General features: G+C 36.3%; 1 protein-coding gene across 3 annotated transcripts in view; it reads right to left on the bottom strand.

The window, feature by feature from the left end:
• Positions 1-25,682, bottom strand: part of LTBP1 (latent transforming growth factor beta binding protein 1) — a 188,567-nt gene that overhangs the window by 113,204 nt on the left and 49,681 nt on the right. For 2 of the 3 annotated variants that reach the window (XM_077782059.1, XM_077782060.1), the window contains exon 1: positions 9,317-9,645. In XM_077782059.1, the coding sequence (XP_077638185.1) occupies positions 9,317-9,539 (223 nt within the window). In that variant the 5' untranslated portion in view covers positions 9,540-9,645. Of the gene's footprint in view, positions 1-9,316; positions 9,646-25,682 lie in introns of those variants that run through there. The other variant, XM_031504314.2, reaches the window with a different exon arrangement.

The raw sequence follows: 25,682 nt of genomic DNA, 5'->3' as shown, positions 1-25,682 counted from the left end.
TCTTGACTGAGCTATCTCAGTATGGTTTGGTGAGCCAGATGAACCCCCAAACTTAGATCCAAATGGTCTATAAACACTGATCTACTGCATCCCACCATACCACAAGACAAATAACAATAACAAAATTATGTTTAAAATATAAAAAGAAAAGCCACAGAAACCATAGTAATTAGAAAAATTTCCAAACATCAGGAGACTGATTACTGTAGCATTACCACAGTGCTCATTTTGGTGTAAAAACATCTACAAGAAGAATAAAATAAGAACAGACTCTTAAAAGTGGATATTCATTAGCATAAAAATAGCAGCTCATAATCCAGGCATTCATGGAAGAGTTAAAAAACATGAAAAACATAGGCTATGCTTTTCTGGCACTGGCTACATCACAAGAAATTGGAAAGTTTTCTAGGGAGTTGACCTTGCCGCAGTGACACAATGTGAGAATAGGATGGATATTGTTCAGAGTTTGAGTAATAAATTAGGTCATCAGAGACCAGTAAAAAGCTAGAGACTCAAATCCTGGAGTTCTAAGAGGAAAGGAGAAAAGTCACTGGTAGTGAATAGGAAGGATAAAAGTTACTCTGCAAAGAATGTACAGTTGGAAATTCACTTGAAAAAACCCACAACTTTATCACCCATTGTAGTTCTTACAACCATAATAGATGTATAAATTGTTGCACAAGCTGTGTAAACCTAAAGCACAGTCAATGCCTGGTCTGTCCAGTTCCAAGCAACTTAACCATGCAACAAATTCCCCTGAGCTGTGTACAGCCTCATTGAGAAGCTTCACACCACAATGTTGTTCCCAGCCCTGTGTGCTGCAATGCATACAAGTATGAAAAATCCCTTTTCTCCCTTGTCACAAAAGGCTTTCTGTGTAACTCTGGTTAGACAGAAGATGTTCTAGCACCTACATTTATAGCATCTAACATAACAGACTCAATTTAATATACTCAATAAATAAGATAGATTAATGTACACGTTAATTGCATAAAAGTAGTACTACAGCTTATGTTATGAAGCTGGTCTCCCCTATTTACCTATACCAGCAGCTTCCAAAGCAGGGTGCACTCATCCCACACAGTGTGCCAGAAAATGCACTGAGATGCAGGAAAGAACTATGTTTTGCACTGTTAATAAATAAAATGAATTCTCAGAAGAGTTCACTTAGTTTTTTTCTCATCCATTTTTACTTTCTATTTTGTCTATAGTTTATAATGACAAATAGATGATATATACAGTAGTAGGTATATATAATTTATAAATATATACATATTGGAAAGAGTGTTCAAAATATTTTACTGATAGGAATGTGCAATCATTTGCCCTATACATGCTATGGATGGAGGTAGTCCTTCTCAGGGAGAAGTCAAAGAACTCATTTCTAAATGATGAGATGAACAGCTGCTAAAAGTTCTCCTAAACTTGAAATACCTGAGTAATATCAAATACAAAAAATTGATTTAATAGCTCATCTTAACATCTTTAAATTAAACTGAAAATACAACCAAAATGAGAAATCAACAAATTATTTGGATGAATAAAATATAGATGAGAAATACTCTGTTTGGGTTCTTAAAACTCAATCCACTTCCTGTGCAATCAGAAAATATCTTTTTTTCTTTCTATTCATTGACTATCATTTCTCAAGACTTAGCAAGAGATGAGTGGGCAAAAAAAAAAAAAAGAGTTTAAAACTCCCATAGATTTCAACTTGATTCACATTCACATAACCCTGGTTGAAAATTCATGGTCCACCCTCTTAACAGGTTTTTATGGATATATAGAAAATTCACTGAATTTAAGTGTGTACATAATGAAGATAAAGTTCATGTTCCAAAAGAAAAATCCAGGAATCCCAGTGCATCTACAAAATAGGACTCTCAATTACAGTGATACTCAAATCTAAGAGCTAATTACAAGTGGAATGGATAGATGAACTCTATACAGACTACTCAGGCACAGAGATGAGACCTATCCGAAGCAGAATAAAAAACCAGAACAAGCAGCAGAAAGTCTGAATGGAGAAAGACTGTGATCAACAGAGCAGTGATAGTTGCTTGCTTCCTTCTGACTGTGCTAAGCACAGAAGGACACACTAAACACAAACCCATTTGCTAAGAAACCTATTAATGGTAAACGCCATATTTTAACATGTAGAGAAAATTTTCAGACTCTTTCTTCTGTACTTGCATAATTTAGAGACAATTTCTTTTCTAAGCCAAGGTTGGCATATACTTGATCTTCAGTGAGGTATGTGCAAAGACATTTAGTTTAGCAATAGCACAGTTATAGCTGTACAAAGTAGTGTGTCTAATGAATATGCAGCAATGTAATCATTCACACAAATGCACTCTTAGTTCTCTTTTTATAGTACTTCAAGTCAGATTTACATAAACTAATTTCTATAAATTAAAACCATATACAGTAAAATAAAACATTATGCATTTTAACTTAGTGTTCTGTTTTGCTTTAACTTTGAGGGAAACATACTCCACGTGTTTTTGAATGGCTGCAGGTGTGGATTTTGTACCATTTCCATTTGTGATTTTTCCTACGACTGCACATCCAAAACTGTGCTCTCTGTAATAGATGTTTTGGGGAGTACTCTGAGAGCAGATGGACTTTTGTTTCATGGTGATGGTCTGAAATCTTTAAGGTAAGCATGGAAGCTTCAGAAACAAGTTGCTAACAGACTTGTATGAGTTCAACCTCATTAAAATCATCTAACTGAACAATCGCTTTTCTATCAATTAGCTTCTGGCCTCCACTGGAATCTGAGGTAAAGATGTCTATTTTGAATAATTATTTTAAGATTATGAAGAAAGAGCTCACAGTTGCTGTAAGTTCCATGCAGAAACCAGAACTACTTCATGATGACAAGTTCAGATAAATAAATACATGGGGGAATGAAAGCATTCTTTTTGAACAGATGTGGATATCAAAACCAACAAAATCGTTAAAATACGATTTTTCTCAGTAACTTTAGCACTGGAAGCCCATAATTGAAAATGCATTAAAACCCTGAGCTTTGCTCAGCCTATAGAATGATACACTTATATTACAGAATAGAATTGTAGTGCACCAGTATTTCAGATTAGAAAAGCCTATACTATACTACTTGGACTGTAAATAAATTAATTAATTCTGCTGTCAGCTCAGATTTATTTCCAGAACAAAGGGAGACTGGAAAAATTGTCTTTTTAATTCATGGTCATAATTGGTTCCTCCCAAATAATTTTGCATTGGCTTTTCAGGCTAGGAAATGCCTTTTAACTACTATCTTCTATAAGGCATGGGGTAACTTATAATAATAATCTCACCATTGTCATTATTTTAGCTAGTCAGTTCACTGTTTGAGGAAAAACACTTGGCTGTCATTCTGCTACAGCTATTACAATCTTGCTGCAAGAATATTTCTAGCATAGTCATCATTTGTACAGATTAAATTTCAAATTACTAGATAAAGCTGTGGATAAATCCTAATGTCCTTTTCGTATTTTTTTTTCCTGAGACACATATACTGGCAGACTCATAAGCTTCTTTGACTACTGTTGAAGAAAGTTTAAAAAGTTATTCTTTTAGCCAAGTTGTCCGAGAATTCTGAAGTTTTTATGTGTATATTAAAGGAAATAATATTTCATCTGGCAGCAAAAAAAGCATAAACCAACTAAGCCTGACAAGGCACAAATTATAATTACTGCAAGAACAGAAGAAACAAAGCTTTTACCAAATAAGGCTACAAGGTAGCTACCAGAAACAGTAAGAGGACAAAAGTGATAATGCTAAAGGAATACTAAAGTTCTTGCACCACAACTTCTTAATATTTGCAAGTTCAAGTACAAAATTCAAGATATTTCAAAGCAACACTTCACTCTTACCCACAGAGAATATTTACTAAAAAACCGCATGAATTATCATGTGCTCTTCTTGAGCTATGTAGTTTTTCCAGAAATAAGCTTTTCTTCAATTAAGTTGCCTGATGGAACACAAAGTTGAAAATAAAAGCATTTAAAAAAAAATAAAATAAAATCACTTCTCACTTATGTTGCCAAAAGAAATTTTTAAACTATTGCATGACATGTGTTAACAATTATTTTAATTCCTCCACATGTTTATCTGCTATGTCTCAGATGAAGCCACAGGAATAGTGTTTTGCTGGGGCAGAGTTACATAGGACAGACACTATGAGTTACCTACACAGACTGACACCATTCACCAAATAGCAAACACCATTTCAAAACAGAGAATAAAGTATCTCTTCTAACATGTTACCTTTTTAGCAACTCTTACTAAACCCAGTAAAACAAAAGAGTAAAATGTGATGGGTAAAAAACTGAAGCTGCCAGAAGAGACTGTGTCCATAAATTCCAACAAATCTGCACAAACACTTCAAGATGTTAGTATTTTGTATGCATTTTCATGTCATCAAATTAGTTTTCCAATACTGTTTAAAATATGCCTTTTCACCAAAAGGATACTAGAAAATCCTCCTCCCATATCAGTCTTACAGTTCCTCTTCAGTGTAGTAGGACATATGCAGTATGTATCATAAGGAGCAATGAATAAACAACTTTAGTACCAATGGTAGCAAGAAAGTCCAAGAGAAGTGATTTGGGTTATCTGTCATATCTAAACTACAGAGAAAGGCAGGTGGGTGCCTTGCTAACAGGCTGCCTTGCTTGCAGGCAATTGCCATTTTTAACCAACACTACTCTTCGATAATGCCTGAAGTGCTTGAAGAAAAAGCAATACTACTCCTACAACACTTACAGTAATTCGTGATCACATAAGTCTGAAAAAAATTCAGGAATTCTGTCAACATTCTGTAAAATAACTGCTTTAAATTTTCACAATTCTAAATTATTATGCTTACTAAACTCTTTCCTAGATTGGAAAGTCTGTTAGAATAACAATTACATAGTGGGTCTTCTTACTAAATTTCCTTTGAATAACCTATTGTTTTAAAATATATTGGTCAAAATTTCTTTCACTGCTTTCAGCAGAAGAGCAAATAAAATTTGAGCAAAATGCTTCTGCTGCTTCTTGGAAGTTTCAGTCTATACATAATTGGAAACTTCTGGACAATCTCCATTATCTAAAAACATTTACACAGAGTCAACACAGTAAAGTTTGAAAATTTTTTGTTAGAAAATTACAATAGGAAAAGCACCAAAATTCAAGAGGTAACATAATTTGAGCATTATATTAATAAGAGTACAGAATATCCAGGCTACTGTGATCTATGCTGAAAGTTCAGAATTTATGATTAAATATGAAGGACCAGACACATTTTTATTTAAGACACCATGTTCACCTGGAGAAGGCTTCAAGGTGACCTCACAGCAACCTTCCAGCATCTAAAGGAGGTCTTAAAGAGAGCTGGAGAGGGACTTTTTACATGATCATGGACAGGACAAGAGGGAGTGGCTTTAGATTGAAAGAGGGTAGATTTAGATTAGACAGGGGAAGAAATTCTTTACTGTGAGGGTGGTGAGGCCCTGGCACAGGTTGCCCAGAGAAGCTGTGGATGCCCCATCCCTGGAAATGCCTTAGGCCAGGTTGGATAGGGCTTTGGGCAATCTGGTCTAGTGGAAGGAGTCCCTGCCCATGGCTGGTCCCTTCCAACCCAAACCCTTCTATAATTCTATGATTCTGTTTCCAGATAATGCCAAGTGCTCAGACACAAATTTTTTATAGAAAGATATGCACTTCCACTGCCAAGCATGCAACTTTGACTTCCCATTTATAACAGTTTGAATTTACCGCTTTAAATGAGATGCAGGGCTGCAAATGAACAGTGAATATGAACCTAAGTATTAAATGACTGCTTCCTTTATTAAGTTCTGTCATTCCTGTTCAATGAATGAAGCACAGATCCTGGGGGAAGAATCTAAAATGAAATAAATATATATAACAGTGGTGGAGCAAAAAAAAGCATGAAAATATTAATTTGGGCATTTACTAATTCCTTATTGCTTTATTTTACAGTTACAAATTAGTCATTGCCCTCCCACTCCTTACAGGAAGAGAATTCATTTCAAAATTGGAATGTGGAATAATTTTGAGTAGAAACAGGACACCTCACTGAGTAACTTCAACACTCAGAGAAACAGAAAACTCATGTGCTATTCTATTCCCATCCTTTCCTATGCACACATATTGACCCTGTTTTACAAGCCTCAGTAGATGTATCAGGACTGAAATACAATATAAACTGTTGCTGTTCGGACCCACAATAAACTGCACATGCATCAATCCAAGAAGATACTTCTATTCAGCAGAAGTTTCCACTCAGATTAAATGCTTTCATTCTCCAAGCCAATGAAATATTGGAGGTTGGTTAGTTTAGTTGCAACATATCCCATTCACAAAATGAAACTGCAAAAAACCCCCAAGTTTCACTGAAGCAGCCTGGCAATCAAAGAGGCCATTCCTTTTAAATACCAAGTTTTCATCACCTTAAATTGCAGTGCTAGGAGCTATTCTTCACCACAGCCAAAAATCTCAGTTACCTGAGAAAGGCAGCATTCCCCCTAGTCCTTCCCTTGTTGTGGGCTTTTGTTTTTAATGGCTTATCCATATTGTATAAAATTTTTAGGAAACGGGATTTGTTCCTTGCCTGGGCTTGCTGCTACCAAACTTCAGCTGAGTTGACAAACTGCACACATTTTAAGAATTTGAAATAATCCATGACAAAGCTTGAGTAGCTGTAGTACAGGTATTGCAACTTATTCTCTCTGACAATGCAGTGCTTACAAAGTTCAGCACAAAGTTGAAAAGAAACAAAAAAAATTACTCTGGCTCATTATTAGAAATAATTTATTATTAAGAACAAGGCAAACTGATATCTAACTAATCTGTCATCTGAGAACCTGAATTCAGTCTCATGTACTAGAATGTTGCTCCTACTAAAGAAATGCATTTTAAACTTTTCCAAATAGGGCATGTGACTGTTTTTTCTAGTTTTAGGAAGAACAAATATATTTTTAAACCCATACTGAAAAAGTGCTGTTCACTGCTTTAAATATGTATTTCCTGACATGACATTCTGTTTCATGGGTGCATTTTAAATACCAAGTCATCTAAATAAGAATTTGCACACATTTTGGCTTAACAGTAAGTAAGGAAGTTTAGAACAGGGACTTCAAAGCAAAATTATGAATTTTAAATAAGTTAAACATAATTCAGCTGTTAAAAATATGAAGTTAATGATCTTAGAAGACACAAATTACTTCTACTTTATGTATCACGAGATACCAGGACTTTGCTAGTGAGAGGCAATACTTAGAGAACAGATATGAAAAATTATTTCAGTAGTATGTATTTAAAACTCTGATTCAAAAGCTCCTGAAAACTGTGATTGGTGAAACAATTCAATCTACAGTTATAGGATTCCTCTTCTCTAGTTATTAAGACGTTCATGCAGCATTTCTATATTTATTTGGAGATCCTCTAAGCGCTAGTTCAGACCTTCCTATTCTTCTGTGAAAATGACAATACCTAGAGCTGCCCTAAATTCTTATCATCTTTTAAATGTAATAGGGAAGATACCTAACAGCCAAGCTAAAAATCCTTATCCAAGTGTAGCAACTTGCTTTTATACATTTTTCAGCAGAAGACTCCCTTATCTTTCCATTGGGGACTACAGTAGGCTGCTTTTGTTGAAAGCTTCTAGCAGCCCGTTGTACCCAGTGCGCCAGAGCTGCGTGGCCTGAGGCCAGGAAGGAAGGTGTGGAACACGTCTCCACAGGTCAATTTCCACTCTCCAAGTTTTCAAGTATTTGAGAGAAGGTCATGTTACAGCACAGATTTACACAGCAGACAAGTTACATGACTGCCTGTTCTCAGCATTTCATAATTTCGATAGAAAAATTAGGTCAAATGAAAGGGGGGAAGAATAACCCTATCCTTTCATGCTAGTCAGAAAATTAAACAGAAAACTTATTTAGCTAGGGTTCTTGCCAAAACCTTGGTAAAAATCTGCATTGGCAGTAAACACAAATTAAAATTATAAGGTTTACCATTCTTCATCAAAATACTTTTTTTTGGTACCTCCAAACTACCACAAACAAACCCCAAAATTTGCTCTATTCTTGTTTTAAAACACTGATTTTACTATTAGTCCAAAACACATAGATTTTTACAAACATGCATACTATGAAGGAATGAGTTTGTAATTTCAAGGGTTTTTTCCCACAGCCTGACAGTTTAGTAGGAGTGTTAAAAGAGGGAACTGCTCTTTGTATCATCTGTCCAGAAGAAAAGAATAATAGTTTCAAATGGTTTTCCCCCCACCCTCAGAGCATGAAATACACTGCACTTGAAAAACAGCAATATTGGCCAGCCTCAGCACTGCCTGAACTCTATGTTTATTCTAGAGAGAGACTAAAATTACAGTGTTCATATTTGGCATTCTTTGACTAGAAATTCACTTTTTTTTTTTTCCAGAAAACAACACTGATATTTTCAGGGTAACTACAAAATTACTTTCCAAGAGCAGCTCAGGGTATCATAATGTGAAATGACAAATTTGAAGTGTTTAGGTATGTACCCATATATCTGTATATCTTAACTTACAAGGTAAATAATTGCACACAAATACCTATTTAATATACAGTTAAAATATGCTAATCATTATCCTAGGTAGATTTCAGGATTTATTTCAACAGAGTCAAAGAGTTGTAGGGTTTAGTCTGGCATACTGTTGATATTCGTACTGAGCAAGTAGAAAGAATAAACGAAGAAATTACTGTCTTCAATAACTTTAATTAGGCTTAACATTATTTCAGTTTCTAAAAATACCAAATATGAAATCCGACTTATTTTCAGCAGTAAGAAAAGTTTTAAGCTGCTGCATATTTAAGAAGGGTTGTAGTTTTAGGGAGCTGCTGAACAAATTTTTGAAGACAGAGTCACTATTAGCTGTTCACTAGGTTTTATGTGCATTTGATACATATTAAACATGTAAAAAAGAGGAAACAGAACTTTTTGTGTAATCTGTCATTTTCCCTATTTACTAACACAAACTCTGAGGAAGGAATTTTACCAAAGCTTCAGCTTAGCATGTTGCATCCCTGCATGTTAAAATTCAGATGAAAAATATGGGAGCTTTTTTCCTCTGACACAAAAGGAACTTTTGGGAACATTTCCGAAGGACACCAGAAAGCTTGTCTAGCATACAATGGTTTCTACTCAGCAGAGCCCTCCAAACAAAGAGGAACAGATGCACAACTGGTATTAATAAGAAAACATCTCCTCCCTCTGTTAGTCAAGAGAGGACAGCTAAGGACAAATACAGTTTCAGGGTACTCACCTACTCGGAAGTTAGTGGCTGTCAGAGTGTCAGCAGCATGGCCGTTTTCACTGATCAGGGTGGTTGTATTTCCCTTCTCACAGTTGTTCTGACAGTTGCCTTTGGTACAAGTCACTTTACAGATGCTGGGTGTAAAGACCACCTTGATGCGACCAGTGTGATTTCCCACTGTCAGCAGAGGCAAAGAGAAACAGAAAAATAAACAGATCACTTTGATATCCATTGATTTCCTTCAAAAAGTTTTTTGGGGAAAAAAAAAGGCACGGGGAGGGGGGAAGGTGACAGGTCTACAGGAGGAGGGCAGTCTGCAGTGCTCTCTCTCATAGATCTCCAGTGGTGTCTCTGAAACAGGAGTAGGAAGCTTAGCAAACAGAACTCTGGGATCCGCTCCAAAACCACATTTAATGTCAAGTCACTGGAGTGGGATTAGTAATCACAATGCTGCACTTTATTCACAGGCAGACAAAGAGCAATACCAAGGGCATGACAGCTTAAATAGCCAACCCTAACAGGCAGATGTAATGTAAAGAGCTGGCTGTGCACCTAGAGGTGAATAAACTCTTGTGTACTCCTACATACTTTCACTGTTTCTGCACTTATTAAGTCACTATTTGTAGCTCAACCCCTGGAAATGTTTTAGGCATGCGGCATGTCTGAAAACATCTGTCTCAAATCTCCTGGCACCCCAGCCTGAAGTGGTCAAACCTTGTGACGCAGCTTCCTGGACCCATTTTTTCTTCACAGTTTTTTCACACTATTTTTCCACAAGAATTTACATATTATAGACTGAGCTCCACTGTCAGCCTTTGTTTTAGTAATAAATAGCTCAGAAAAAAGAGTGAGAATTACCAGTGCTTTAAAATACTGAGATCAAAGATAAAAAATGGCTAGTTTCGCTTTTTTTATATACTTCCCTGTAGTCATTTAAAAAAAAAATGAATGTAATAAAGACTGCATAAGCACTAATTTGTTACTAAGCTAGTTATAAGAATTTCTTGTTACAGAATTATATGCAAAACCAGATTTATTTGATTCTATACCTAACAGCTGAAGACAAAACCTCTATTAAAACTACTTTTTAGGAAAAATGGGGAAAAGAACAGATTCCATTTGCAATTATTTTAAAAGAAAACATTTTGTCCTCTGCATATTACTAATAAATCCAGCAAGTTCTTCAAAATATATCATAGCATCTTTGTGGAAACTATTAATAAGTACTTTCATATCAAACCTAAGAATGCCAAGAAACAATGCACAGAAAGAGAAGAATCTCTTCTTCCGGATGTCATAGAAATAAAAAAGTTGCTGGATAGTTGCCTAGCCTAGTTCATTAAATACCTCCCAGACAAACACTTTTTTGAAAATATCAAGAAAATCTTACAAATCTTCCAATTTTGAAAGAATATAGAGCCTCCTTATTTCTGGCTCTTCATAAACAAAGACATTTAAGCAATTGTGCCAATTGTTTTGTCTACAGTAAAGGCATTCCTCTATTTGAACACCAGCTGTACTACAGATGCTCCCACCTTATTATCCATAAACAATTCTTAGAAAAGAAAAAGCCTTGACAGATACAAGAATAAAATATTTTTATCAAAGCCGAATATTACGATTTAAAAGACATCTTGGATTTTAGGATGCCATACATTTCTTACAAAAATGAATACACCTTAAACAGATATAAGGGATCTATGAACTGCTGAGGGCAGAATTTTTAAGGTTTTTTAAAGCATAGCTTCACAAGCAATATTGCCATCTTTGTATTTTACTTGTATAGTTTTATATATATATTTTCCTAGAAAAGAGTCCATTTTATAGCTTATATTTTCAGATGTTTTAGCAATACTTTTCTTTTAGGATGTGATCTAATTGAAAAAACAGGAGTAGTTGAGTCAGAAAAGTTGGTCCTGCCTACACTGTAGAAACCAGTATTGGGGGACCCAAACAAGCTTTCTGGCTTAACTAAATAGAACCAAACAAATAATTTGACTTTGTCAGTGTTGGAAGGGCAGAAAATGCAGAGCTCAATACGAGATGGAGCTTACAGTGCAAACACTGAAACTGAATGGTCACATGGTTTGTGTTGCTATGGCATGGGGAAGGAATATGGGAGAAAAGTGGAAGCTAAGCGGGTCTGATTCTTCTACCTGATCCCCAGAGATGTTTTGTACAAACAAGTACACCTTCTACCAAGAAATATTCTGTACAACGTGTCCACAAAGAACAGAAGGTTTGACCACAGTCCCACTACCTGGCACAACCATAGTTGAGTTATAAGAAACTGCCATTTTCTATCTACCCCCAGGAGATGAGAATTCGACATGAAATTGTGCAGGGACAGACGAACAGGTTTGTCATCCTCACCCTCCCAGAGGGACACCTTTCAATATGTCTTGACCCCTCAGCTCTGCTGAGTGTTGACTTGGGACACAAAGCTCATGAAGACAATAGTGTCGTTAGTGCTAAATGCACCTACTCTGCAGTTAATGCATTTGGCACCAGCAATCTAGAAGAACCATCCACATGTGTTATATTCAATAAAATGTGCTATTTGTGAACACAAGCAGTTCTTTTGAATGTGACCAAACTAAAAGCACAATAGACTGTCTGTACACCCAGGGTTAGGCCCAGAGTTATGTTTTTGAAATAGTAAAGATGAAACTAAACCATCATTTAATTCTCCTTCACAGTATTCTGTATGATGATGTTGAGTGCTGAGCTATATACTTGGGCATGGTGCTCACAACACAAAAAAAATTTAAAATAATTTTTACCAGAAAATCCTGTAGCACAATTATTTTAGTAAAAGAGATGCCTTTTTATGAGAGTCAACAGAAATGGTAACATTTGCTTTTCAATGCTTTTGGATGAGAAAATACTAGTATCTAAGTTTGGGATTAACAGTACTTTCAAAAACACAGATTAATATCTAGAGATCTAAAGAGTAAAACAATGTTTAAGTGGAGTTTTTCAGGAAGAAGTCTTAAAAACGACATGATGAAAGCCCTAGCCTCTACAAATATTAAAATCATTATTCAGCAAAGTTTTTAATAGAATATCTCGAGTTAGAAGGTACTTACACAGAGTACAGCTTCTGATTCTGCACAGGACACCCCAAGAGTCACATCATGTGCCTGAGAGCATTGTCCAAACGCTTCTTGAGCTCTGTCAGGCTGGTGCTGTAACCACTTCTCTGGGGAGCCTGTTCCAGTGCCCAACCAGCTGCTAGGAGAAGAACCTTTTCCTAATACCCAGCCAAAACTTTGCGTGACACAACTTCAGGCCATGCCCTTGGGTGCTGTCACTGTCACCACAGAGCAGAGATCAGCGCCTGCCCCACCCCTTCCCCCCATGAGGAAGCTGTAGCTGCAGTGAGGTCTCCCTTCAGTTTCTCCAGGCTGAGCAGACCAAATGGCCTCAGCTGCTCCTCACACGGCTTCTCCTCAAGGCCCTTCCTGTTTTCATGGTCCTTCTTTGGACACTGTCCAATTGCTTTATGGGCTTCTTATAGTGTGGCACCCAAAACTGTGTTGAAGAGCAGTGACCCTAAAATGTTGCCCTATGGACACCCATTAGTCACCAGCCTGATGTAACCCCATTTACTACAACCTTTTGTGCTTAACCTGTCAGCTGGTTGGTAAACCATCACATAATGTGTTTATCTAGCTGTCTGCTAGTTATTTTTGCTATAAAGCAAATTCTCAGCTATTCCTGTTTTGATAGTTGCAAAGAGACAGAAATAAGACACCTTCATATTCTTTAGACATGGGAAGATTTTCTTCGTCTTTCTAAGATTTATGAAAACTATAAAAACACTTAGTTTGCTCTTTTGACTAACTCGTATTAAAGGACAGTATATTTTTAAGCATACGGAGTATTTTCTTCAAACTCCAGAACCTCTACTGATGATGCCACTGTGACATAGGCATGACAAAATCTGCAGCTTAGATTACCTCAAATCCATTTTTGGAAAAAATTGATAGTGCTGCAACAACACACCTGGAATAATTTTTTTTAATACATATATAGACAGATGTAAATCAAACTCATCTAGACCAATTTTAAACATGTGCAAATGAAACACCTCACTGTGCTCCTAAGTATAACAGCAAACTGAAAAAATACAAATATGAGACCAGATAAACAAAAAAGCCTAATAAAAAAACAAAAGTAGAAGATGCAAACACCAAATAAATAGCAAAAATACTGAAGAAAACAGCCAAACTAAAGACAGACTGTTGTTTCAGTAAAGACAAGACAATCAAGATGACTAACAGTGGATAAAACTGCATCCCTCAGCCAGACACCACAGTCATAATGAGATTCAGCCAACAGCGCCATCATCCTGCCTCCTAGTCCAGGCTCTCTTGTACTTAAGAGCCCTGTGATACATTTGTCAAAAGAGATCACTGGAAGAATGTAGCCATAATTTCCAAAATCTGTAAAACTATTGAGCCAGATTAAAAAAAAAAAAAAGAAAAATGTCTTGGTAAAGTGATGAGATTTTAGTTGAAAGTTGGCATGACATGCATGTGATTTGTTTCCATCTCTGTAAGTCACTATGATATCATGAACACAGCAAACTCCTGCTGTGATAAATTTATGATTTAGCAACAACTGCAGGAGAACTGGAAAATGCAAGCAAAAGGATTTCTTAATAGAAGCCTTTCTGCCCCCACTATCCATTATGCCATTTTTTTTACCTTTGCATTAGCAAAAAAGGTGAAGTAGTTATGACAGGGCAGGTATTAGATTTTATGTTCAAGTGGCCACAATAGCTTACACAGCCATGCCTGGAAAGAACTGTATAAGGGGAAGGATTCCTCCTCAACCTCCTGAGTTGTTGTGTAATGCAACTCAGACTTGTTTCTTCTGAGAAAAATTTCTATAAACACTTATTTTCCTTGGGTTTATGGCTGCTCTCACAGCTCCAACAATCTGACAGTATTCAATAGCTGCAGTGGAGCTCAGATGATTTGTGGTATGTCCCTTTTTTGCAGGAAGGCAACAGGCTAGCAACAATAGTGAAAACAGGACTGGTATTCAGTTAAATAGATAGCTACATAGCTCAAGGGGCAAAGAGAATAAAATATTTTAATGTGTCAAAAACATTGATGTTATTTTCATGATTGTTTTGTGCTTCACAGTGATCTAACCAAAAGGATTCACAATTAAAAAAAAAATTCACAAGCAGTAGCTTCTACCAGCTGCGTACACTGGTACACAGAGTAGCTTATGGACACATCTCCCATACTCCTTGTACACACATTTCTAAAACTATTTTAAGAAGCCAGTTTGGGTGGGGGTTGTTGTTCTCTTTTGTTTGTTTGATTTTGTTTTTGTTTTTGTTCTTGTTGTTTTTTGGTTTTTTTTTTTTTAATGCCTTCACTTATGACAAACATCCTGAGGTAAATATCCTAAGGAAACAGAACTAGCAGAACTATAGGCATTCCATCAGTACCTCCAATAATGATATACACAACTCTCTTTTCATTACATTCTACCTCTGCATTGTTCCCAGTATGTTTTCATATGTTTATCTACACAGTGTGTTACCAGACCTGAAGAATCTATTTTAAACTTACATTCTCTTCACAATGAGAATAGATTATTTCAGGCTATTTCACATTTTCAAATTATAACCATGATGCCTGAGGAGATCATTTAAATCTCCTAAAATCAAACCAAATTAGCTTTTAAACAGCTAACAGATTCAACATTTTAACTTCTTAGATGACCAACACTGTCTTTTTTCTTAGATAAATGCTGACACAAAAAAATCCCCCCAAAAAACCACCAAAACCAAACAACCAAAAAAACCCCAAAAAAACCCACAAAAAACCAACAAAAAAACCCAACAAAAAAAAAAAAAAAAAAAAAAAAAAAAAAAAGAAAAAAAAAGAAAAAAAAAAAACACAACAAAAGAAGCAGAAGGAAATTACTTATTTCCTAAAAAAGGTGTATCCCGGTTATTTCACCAATCCACCTGGTTTAGTCCTTACACTAGATATGCTTGTTCAGCTAAAAGGAAAGAGGACATTGTATAAAAACCAGCCACACAAGTAAGACAATTAAGCTCTTAGAACTATTGTCAAATGACCTTTTTACACTTTTGACTATATATGAGGAAGTTCTGTCTTGTCACCTCTTAGTCATCAATTAAAAATAAAATTAAAAAACCCAATCAACAATAAAACCTAGTTTGCAAAGATCAGAACAAGCTGAACTTAGCTGTCATACAACTTAGAAATAGTATCATCTAGAAGATTTATAATGTTAGGAACTAAAAAAGGAAAACAAAAAAAACACAGAAAAAAAAAAATAAAGACACAGTAGATTGACATATAGGCCAGAGACAGATTTTCCCTAAATTTTTGATTACACATTGAGCAAAAAACAGGCTTTAAAAGGCACAGAAAGGGCTGAAAGAGATTCTGAGAAATCACTTGATCTCCCCATCTTCATTTTCCCAGGATAAAACAGCAACATTAAACAAAACATTTGTCCAGATTGTCCTCAAACCCCTTCTATTATGCAGATTCCACAGCCTCTCCTAAGAACTTATTCCAGCACTTCAGCCTCTCTTATTGTAAAGGTATTCCTAATAAGTAACCCACATTTCCACTGTAGCAACTCAAGCAAACTATTGTCCTGCTTTATCTACAGCAAGCTTTAACAAAACTTTATTCATCTGTGGATCATTTTCTAACATACTTGAAGACCACTGCCATCAATCTCCCTCAGTCTCATTTTGACCAGACCAAAACCATCTAAACAGCCAGTCTAGCAGCCTGTATTTTGCAGATTTACATCTTTTTTGTTTTGCTTTTGATACCAGTCACTTGGTCCTAATTTTTCTTCACAAACCCTGTCCAAAACCACATTATACTGCAGCTGAGGTCTGAGCAGTGGTGTAGAGGGCAGCAGAATTACTTAACACAGCTTTACTTAAAATGCCTCTATGATTTTAATTTATTTTTGTCTCCCAATAATGCACTGATACTTCACATCCAGAACCAATTTGCAGGATAGGCCAAAGGGGCACACATCTCACAAATCCCTCTCCGATCTGTTGATACGGATATCATCCCAGTAAAACAAATATAGAACATCCCTGCACAACCTTACCAGGACTGAGCTCAACCCTTACTCTGCTCTGCGCACAGGAGTAAAATCTGCATTCAAACCTCACTCATCTAAAAATCATGTAGAATATAAGTCTTAATCATTCTGTAACAGTCACAAGTACAAACAAGTCTGAAAACTACATGGATTAAATAAAGGTAAGGCACAGCTGTTGAGTAATTTCATTTTTGGCTTCAATACACAATGTCTACCTTTGCTCTTTCCAGAAATGTGGTTACTGTTCCCTAAGTCATCTCACAGCCAGTTCTCTTTTCACAAGCATTGGGAGAAATCAGACATGACAATGAAATTAAAAATAAGATGATCCAGATTTATTTCATCCAAGATCCAATGCCTTCTCTAATGCTTACATGTACACCCCCAGTTCAGCATGAGGTGAGGTGTATGTGTGCACATCCACCCAGTCGAACACTGTGAGCAAGATGACAGCATGGCAAACTGTACTTGATTTAACATGTCTAGACAGCTATAGGAACACATTATTGAAATGTAATTAGTTTAGCACTCCTACTTTTTGTTGTTTCTGTACTTCATATTTTTGCTTCATTTGTATGATGTTAAATATATTTCATTAGTTGTTACAGCTTAACCTTTGATTTCATCACTTTCCAAGTACTCAGTTCCACTGTCTTGATGCAAACTAAAAAGGCTTCCAAAAAAGCAAAACACGACCCAACTACTTAATATGACAGTAACTGAAGAGGGATATGCACTGATATTTTTGTTGCCATTCTTATTGCCACTATTGCTATTACACACACTTCTCAAGACACCTATTTCTGACTAGCCATGTCTTTACATCTTCACATCACTTCCTCCTCCTGTCTTGCTCAGAAGCTCCTACCACAATCTTCTCCCTGCAGTCAGAATTGAGCTCTCAGACTTCCCGCTTCTATTTCACTCTTGTTTCTCTACCCTCTTTTTAAGCTCTGCTTGCTTCTTCAGCATGCTTAACAAACAGGAAAAGAAACAATTTCAAATGAAAATGTGATGCTTCCAGGAAGCATTAGATAGGAAGCTTCCAGGAAGGAAGAAGGTAACTGAAAAGAAAATAGGGAAAGTGTTTTTCCCTTCCTGATTATCAAAGGGATACAATCTCTTCCTTGCTCTCTGTCAAGGAATAGAACAGAGAATACCACTATCTTCCTCATCACCACCTCCCACCACCCTCCAAAACATTTACAATTTTTTAGTAGTCTATTCTAGGAGAGGCAAAGAATCCACTCGTCAATTATCTCAATCACAGTTTAAAATAGAGATGAGTGTGAACAATGTACTGTTTGAAGTCATTTACAGCAACACTTATTTCATTCAAGTAGGTTTCCTCTATTAATTTTGACAAATCCCAAAAAGCTCTCTACTATCTGCAACACAGGTTTTTTGTGTTTTCTATGGATGGCTTCACTTAAAAGTACCAAAGGAGCATATGCAGGCACAAGTGCTGAGATCGTTTAGAAAGACCTAACTGTGTTTACATGCCACAAGCCCTGTGCAGATAAATTTTCTCACTGACACAGCCTTTTAGAGCAGGAGAGGAATTCACAGAAATTACATTCAATTTTGTCCTGTAGAAACCTATAATGTACAAATCACACACAGATTTGAAATCTGAGGTCTCTGCCAACAGGTTTATGAATCACCTTTTTTCTTCCTTGTCTTTTTGACCACTACAAGGATTCTTTATCTACAATCCTCAGGCAATGAACATCCTATCTTAAACTACAGCCATTCTCCCTGGTAATGAGATACATAACTATCATTTCCCTTCACATAGTTGAGAGTGATCAGAAAAAGGTACCAATCCAAATAGAGCATGCAGTGTGGTTTGATGTAATGGCTTCAACTCATTTCAATAAACTTATTGGGCAATAATTATTTTAATCTGTATTGCATTTATTTTGTTTAAATAAATTATATTTAAACTAGGTCCACAAATGGTTACGATGATAAAAAGCTAAATTTTAGCCTTGAGTTACACCATTTATCAGTCCTAGGTCTCTTTTCCAAGGGATGAGAGAAATTGATTGCATGGAGCAAGCAGAACGTTGAACAGGAGGAGTGTGCCCAACCCATTCAGAAGTAAATGCTGATGACCTAAGACTGTTTAGTTCAAATCCTTAGTTCAAGACTGCTTAGTTTAAGGCTCAAACACTTTTCTTTGAAGAACTATGTGACTTCACTTCAGCTGGATTCCAGATACCACTATGCTATATAGCAGTCTTAGGGAGCTTAATCCTGTGGGAGAGTTCAGCTGAGTGTACTTCTAAGGATAGGCAGGCAGTCAAGGGCTTCAGCTGCAATTTCAAATATTAATTACACAAAATATGAGCATCAAGATGGCCTAACTTTCCCAGAGTGAAGTACTTGTCCTGAAAAAAAACTTCAAGTTCTTCAAGCATCTCATGCTCAAGTTCACATCAGTGCTTCAGGTTTGAGGCTGCATACTACTCCAGCTGTAAGCACAGCATTCAGGTGAACAAGGCTTTTTAAGCTTCTATTCAAATTATCCAGCTTCTTAGGTATGTAAGCATACCTAGAGCCAAAAGGCTTTCACTTGAGCGATATGCCAAAAGCCACATTTAGACACAGACCTGTATCTGAGGCACATAGCTAGGGTTAGGGTTACAATCCTCATCTCGGCTGTAATAAAGCAGCAGTAACTTTACAGCCCACCACAAGCAATTTTCCACTGATGAAAGCTGCTGCAATGCACAGTCTGCTAATGAAGTCAACATCTTTACACACAAACTTACAACCATATGGGAGCTTTAATATTATCAGCTAAATACTATGCCACTGTCCACTTTATCAACAGGACTCTTTCATGAGGTGATCTGAATTCGGTCTTATACACTAAGAATGAGGCTCACTGCAACCTTAAATTCAGTACTCATCTGAAATTATGCCTTTTCCCCAATGTTATTATTTAGGCTTCTTTCACAATAATAGTACAAATATTAGAAAACAGTATTACAAATCTTAAGCTGGAAGAGCATTTCTCAAGAAAATACATAACTTATCAAGAAAATAAGTTCTGGAGAGAGTTTCCCCCTCCCAACATACACAACTCCTTCAAATGAAAAAAGTCTAAATTGCAAGAGCTCATAATTTCCAGGAGGAATAGGGAATAAAAATTAAATTAATATTATCTTACTAAAGTATATCCACATGACATCTCATTTCCTGAAGGGAAACAACAAAAAAGCACTAGGGAAGTCAACAAACTGTAAACAGTGACAAAGGACAGGACATAAAGAAATTAAGTTATAAATGAGTACAGCCACCTCTGCATGCTGAATCATCATTTAAAAATCTTCTCTCTCAGCAGTATATGAAGCCAAGATCTTTTTTTCCCCCCTAATTTTCTGAAGAGGGAAAAAATGACAACAGACATAAGGATGTCACTGATTCTGAAATCTCAGCTTCATAGGGTATGAACCTTCTTACAGTAATTTTTTTTGTCTACATTTGTTCATTCTTTCTAGCATAGGCAATGGCACTGACAGAAGAGCACTTTCATATCTCCTATGAAGAAAACCAGACTCAGCTACTTGCAACAATCGGAATCAATTCTTGATATCAAAAACTTGTATTACAGCAACTCTGGAGTTAGCCAGGCTAAGGGACTTTTAATGTTTAATTGTGTGAGTTCAATAGGTCTCTATATCCACCTAAATTAACATTTTTAAAACATCATAAAGGCTTTCCCCTACAGAATTTTCTGGACAACCTCTTTTTATCTTCTTGAGAAATTTTTGCTTTTGGAGCCAATACTCTTTCATCTCAGAAGTTGAGACGCATTTGTCTCAGTCTGTATTTTCCCCCAGCAATTACATGCTTTGAACTGATTTTAATTCCGATTGCCAGATCACCATGTTTTCCAACATTCTTCCTCATTCTGTAGTACATCCGTCTCTGTATTTTAAAGCATAGAGATGAGAATTCATTTTTGGATGAATGCAACATTTAAAACAGTTTCTATAAAAGCACCAGCAGCCTTTGCCTGTCAGGCAGACATTTATTTTCTAATGAGCTCAGGCCATAAAATCTTTTCAGAGTCCAAAGAGAAAAAATACAGTGCATTTTGGGGGGGGGATGCTGATTTTCTGGACTCCTCAATTGTGAGCCCTTTATGGATACAAAAACAATCACAGACAGCTTAGCAAGGGTATTGTTAGAATTCCTAGAGCAACAGTATACTGAGTGAAATAGCTTGCATTTATACAGAGCTATTCTGTCTCCAAGATTTTCAAAGAAGTCTATAGTCTTTTATAATTACTAAACAAACTGTATTCATTTGTTAGTTATTTTTTCAGAATTTGTCACTCTATTTTTGAGGAAAAAGCAAGCTAAATTTGCTGCTTGGTTTGCTAGTTAGCTGCACTAATGTGAATCTACATAACTCAATTTGTACCTAGAATTTATCCTGTTGTTTCCAAGTCTTGCTGGAATCAAAGTAAACTTTAACTGGCTGTTATGAATCACCATACTGTTCAATAGCAGGAAGAATAATGCTCTTAAATGGAAGAGAGGAAAATAATGCTTCACACTAAAATTGTTCTTTGAAAAAGCCCCAGTGCTGTTTGACCCTGATGCTGACAAGACCAAAATTTTTTCTTAAACTTTTTAGTTTATGTTTTAAAAATCCCTTCTGCCTCTGGAATGAGAGGACAGGCTTTGAACACACATGCATTTGAGAAAATGAAACAAGAAAGTCCCCAACATTTATGCACTTACCCCATTCTCTTGCAACTTACTATATACAATTTTAGGAGTAATACATGAATGTTGCCAGGAGTGACTGAAGCAAATTTGACTGCATTCCCCCAAAAAAGACTATGTTGTAATTGTTCAGTTATTTCTTAATGTTAGTCTTCTAAGTGCTCATTCTGGTTTCATTCAACTCATTCTGCTGGCTGTACCTTGTTCAGAGTTTGGCCTTAAGATCCTCCTTATCTCCAAATTTACCAAAACTTCTAGCTGGGAATACTAACACTGTAATTTAATATCTATAAATACATTGAGAGGCACAAGTTACAAAGATCACTATGTAGTGATCTAGTTAAGAAAAGCCAGAGAGAATTATTTTGCTGTTCATGAAGAGCAGTTCCACAAAGCAATATCAAGAATGGTGGAAAGAGTGTCTGACCCAGTGAAGACCAGAGGGAGTTTTTCCTCCAAAGTCTGAACTTGGGTAGAATGTCAAATCATACAGATACATTTATATGCAACACACATCATATCCCTGTGTGCACTTTTTTAAGCAGTAAAATATTTATGCCTTTTGCAGCTGTTTACCCATACTTCCTGGCAGGGAAATACTATTATTATGAAGTAAGTGTCATTTAATGAAGTCAGAATGGGGCAATTCCTCAAAAGTAGTTTAAATTAGAATTTCAAAGTGACACCTGGGATTTGCTCAAATCAACCTCTGAAGTCATCAGTGAAGCCAGCATATGTAATTACATATAAACTTACAGAGGAGATTCACTAAGTTACACTAAGCATATTGTGCTGCCAATATAGAAAAGCTCTTGTTATGCCAAATTTGGAGCAGGGTATTCTGCACATCAGAACTCTTAAGTGCTGGGACATTTTTCTTCCACATTAAGTTTATTTCATGTGTATAAACTTATGTAAAATATGCTGCAATATAATGCATCCACAGTTAGAGGAGTTACACGACTTTCATATTGTTTCAGCCTTACACAAGAATTTAAGAGCTGTCCACAGAACCATGAGCAGATCCTAATAGTCCAAAAGCCATACAGGCATATTTGTCCAATTTCTAGCCACAATACATACAACTAAGACACAGTGCTGCAAGCCCAAATTCACTAAACTTTATGTAACCTTTACTACTTAAATTCCAGACATGTTTTCATTTACTACCTAAAGTAGAGACAAGTTCTCTTTAATGAATTTTATAAAGAATTTTGGTGAAGATCTAAACAATTCAATCTACCTAGAAGAAAGTAGTTGTCCGTAGTGCTTAATTTTATCAACCTAACATGTAACGTCAATTGCAAAATTCACTTACTTCTCACATTATCTTCCTGAATAGAGAGATTAGTCTCATGTTCTTTCTTATCCTCCCTTCTTCCTTGGGATAAGTTCATTATACAAACACATGCCTTATTTACTTCACATAATACACTTCCAGATGTAGGTAAAGTACTCTTGAGTTTTTCTTCTGCTGTCAAAGTGCATTCTGTAGTTGCCTTAGTCACTAATTAATATATTTTCTCAACATGCCTCTACAACAGGGAAGTAGTGGCATCATCATTGTGCTTATGAGGAACTGTACCCTGGCGAGGGGGTGTACAAAATTGTCCTCCAGATGCAGGCAACACCAGACAACTGATTTCAGAAGCAGAAATTTCACTGTTTTCAGCTCAATGAGCAAAACACACAATGCCACTAAACACTAGTCCACAGACATCTCAGGCTGAAAAATATAGCAACCAGGAGTGGATGGAGTGAAATTGAGAACTTCCTAGCCTCTTCCTGCTGTAGTAAGCAGTTCTCACAATAGCTATGTTGAAAGGAGTTCCAAAAAGACTACATTTAGAATTTGTTTACTACCGTATATATTTTAGACCAACAGAAACCACACAAATTCCTTTAACTAATTTTCTTCAGCACTACATTTATAAATCCAGGAATACAAGCACTGATATTTAGAGGATTCATGCTCAGATAATTAGTGGTTACTATTTAACAGTGCCATTAAGGGACTAGTGGGAAATGTCTGGTAGATGTACCTGAATTACTAAATTACTAAAAAAAAAAATCTTCCTACTGTTTTATGAACTACCAGGTTGCAAATAGAGTTATTCCAGACCACCCATTTTATATCACTGGATTGAAAGAATCTATATAAGTTCAGAAAAATCAAAACCAGCTACAGCTAGAGAAAAAAGTTTATTCTACTGGGTACATTTTTCACAATTGCCAGTCTCTGGCACAGTGTTAATACTTTGAAGTAAAATGCATAGAAATGCTCATAAAAACCCAATAGAATGAGTAGCTTTGCACTCCGTGTTAATTGATAGGTATGAACTCTTGGGCCATGCTATCAAGTATTGCCTGGATACTATTTCTTCTCATTTAAAAAAATAAATAATTCTTTAATGTTACCATAAATAAAAGGTTATGAAGCATTCAGTACTAACTTTCTGGCTTTTGCTATTTAATAAAATCATTACATTTTCCCCCTCTTCCTTTTCAAGTATCTCCACATGGCCGTTACCAAATCCTCTGCTCAATGAAATGAGAGCCTGTCCCATGAAATAAAATTATACATTTAAAAGCAATGGCAAAGCACCATGAGATCATCAACTACTCTCATAAATGAACTAGACAATGAACATCAACCATAAGCATGAGCTAATTCACAGGGTCCATCTCTGGTCAAGACAAGACTAAGAACTGTATATTTGTGGTTATCACAGAACACCTGACACAAAGATTCACATCCTAATCTTACCTCACTGTAGTTAATTCAAACATCCCTAACATTAAAATATTGACAACTGGAATTTAGAACTCAATTTTTATGAAAATAAGCAGTCTTCTAATCTTCAAGTTCATCCCAGCACCTCCAGAAACCAGAAAACCCCAACAGATATGGCTGACCAAGTTCTAGGTCTCCTGTTCAGGCCAGCAATACAAAATGCTAGACTCTAACAACATACAGCTTGAACTGCACTCTGTACTAGCAGATATCTAAACTGCTTCATCAGAAGTTGCTGTCACCGACTCCCACCTCACAGATGTAGAAAACAGGTGAAAAAGGCAATGGGACAGTGTTTTTAGGCTGACAGAGAGCTCAGAATCAGAAATTTTGACACCATCCAAATAGCTTGCATTTTACCTCTGAGTCAACACTTAAGTCATGGCTGACCTTATCAGGCCATAGAATCTCTTTTTACTACTTGTCCTCTGGCTGTTTTAGGACTCTTAAGCTTTTCAATAAGGCTAGAATGTTTTACTAATGCACTGCTCAATAAGGGGCTTCTTAGAATTTGATAAAAACCACTCCTGTCTTCAGCTCCTGGTTGTCCTTCTCTTAGTCATGTCCTTCAGAGCACTGTAAGTAACAGTATGGCTCAAATTAGCTAGAGAGGCAGAAGCATTGGCTCCCTTGTCTTACAGCTGCATACTCATCTCATTATGCTATCATAGAAGAAAAATAAAAAACCTCACAGAATCCATCAATTTAGTGGCAGCTTGATACTTGTGAGTACTGTGTGTACTGAAGATAGACTAGAATAGAATAAACAGCCTGGAAAAGGGAACCAAAAGGAAAGATTCTTTTTTGTCAGAATCCAACTTGGCACAGTCACTCCAAATACTGGAGAACCATAAACCTGGAATTTGTAAACTCTTTTACAAGTAAGAGTCAGAAGAGATGGTCACAATCCAGTCCTGGTGGCCATTAATATTTTATTTGAAGGAAAACAACTGCTGACTGGAAAAAAAGCAAAAAAGCAGTATTATCTTATTTACAAAAGAGACTATTGCTTGACATTGATAGTGTGACTAAAAAAAAAAAAAAAATCAATATTTCTGTAACTTCTAAGAAAGGGAGATAGTGCTTTTCAAGAAGTATACTTCACCACTCTGAAAATGTTATTTGAAAGACCTCCAGCTGCCCACTGTTCTTCCCATTAGAGCCAATAGTCTCATTTACCATCAACAAACTTATACTTGAAGGAAGCAAGGAGTTGTATTTAAGTGTAAATGGACAGACCATAAAGATGCGCAACACAGAAATGCAAACATACACAAAGGAATTCTAGTTAAAGATTTAGAAGGAAAGGCTCTTCCCTAAAACCTCAGCAGAATCTAATTCTTTGTGCTACAGCAAAGGAAGTCTGTCAGGAGACTGCAAGTACCTTAAGGTCTCAATGTTAATCAGTCCATTATTCAGCTGCAGAACTTTTCTCCAAATCAAGACAGCAGATGTTCTGTAATACCTAATCCATAATTCATCAAACTCAATCTCTTAAGCCAAAACTTGTCCTCAAGCTCTGCACACAATGGGGCATAAGCCAAGGCCACAAGCTGGGCACCTACACAATCTTTTTTTTATAAATATGAAGCAAAAACTCTCAGGCAGCTCCATACTGTGCAGAAGTTCATACACGTAATAAATTATAGAGAAAATTAGTCACCAATGAAACCACAGTCCTGAACTCCAGCTTTCCAAAAAGGT

Source organism: Lonchura striata, chromosome 3 (genome assembly GCF_046129695.1).
Source record: "Lonchura striata isolate bLonStr1 chromosome 3, bLonStr1.mat, whole genome shotgun sequence".
NCBI classification, from domain to species: Eukaryota; Metazoa; Chordata; class Aves; order Passeriformes; family Estrildidae; genus Lonchura; species Lonchura striata.
The sequence above is the reverse complement of the archived record's forward strand: the minus strand, read 5'-3'. Positions and strand labels throughout refer to the sequence as shown.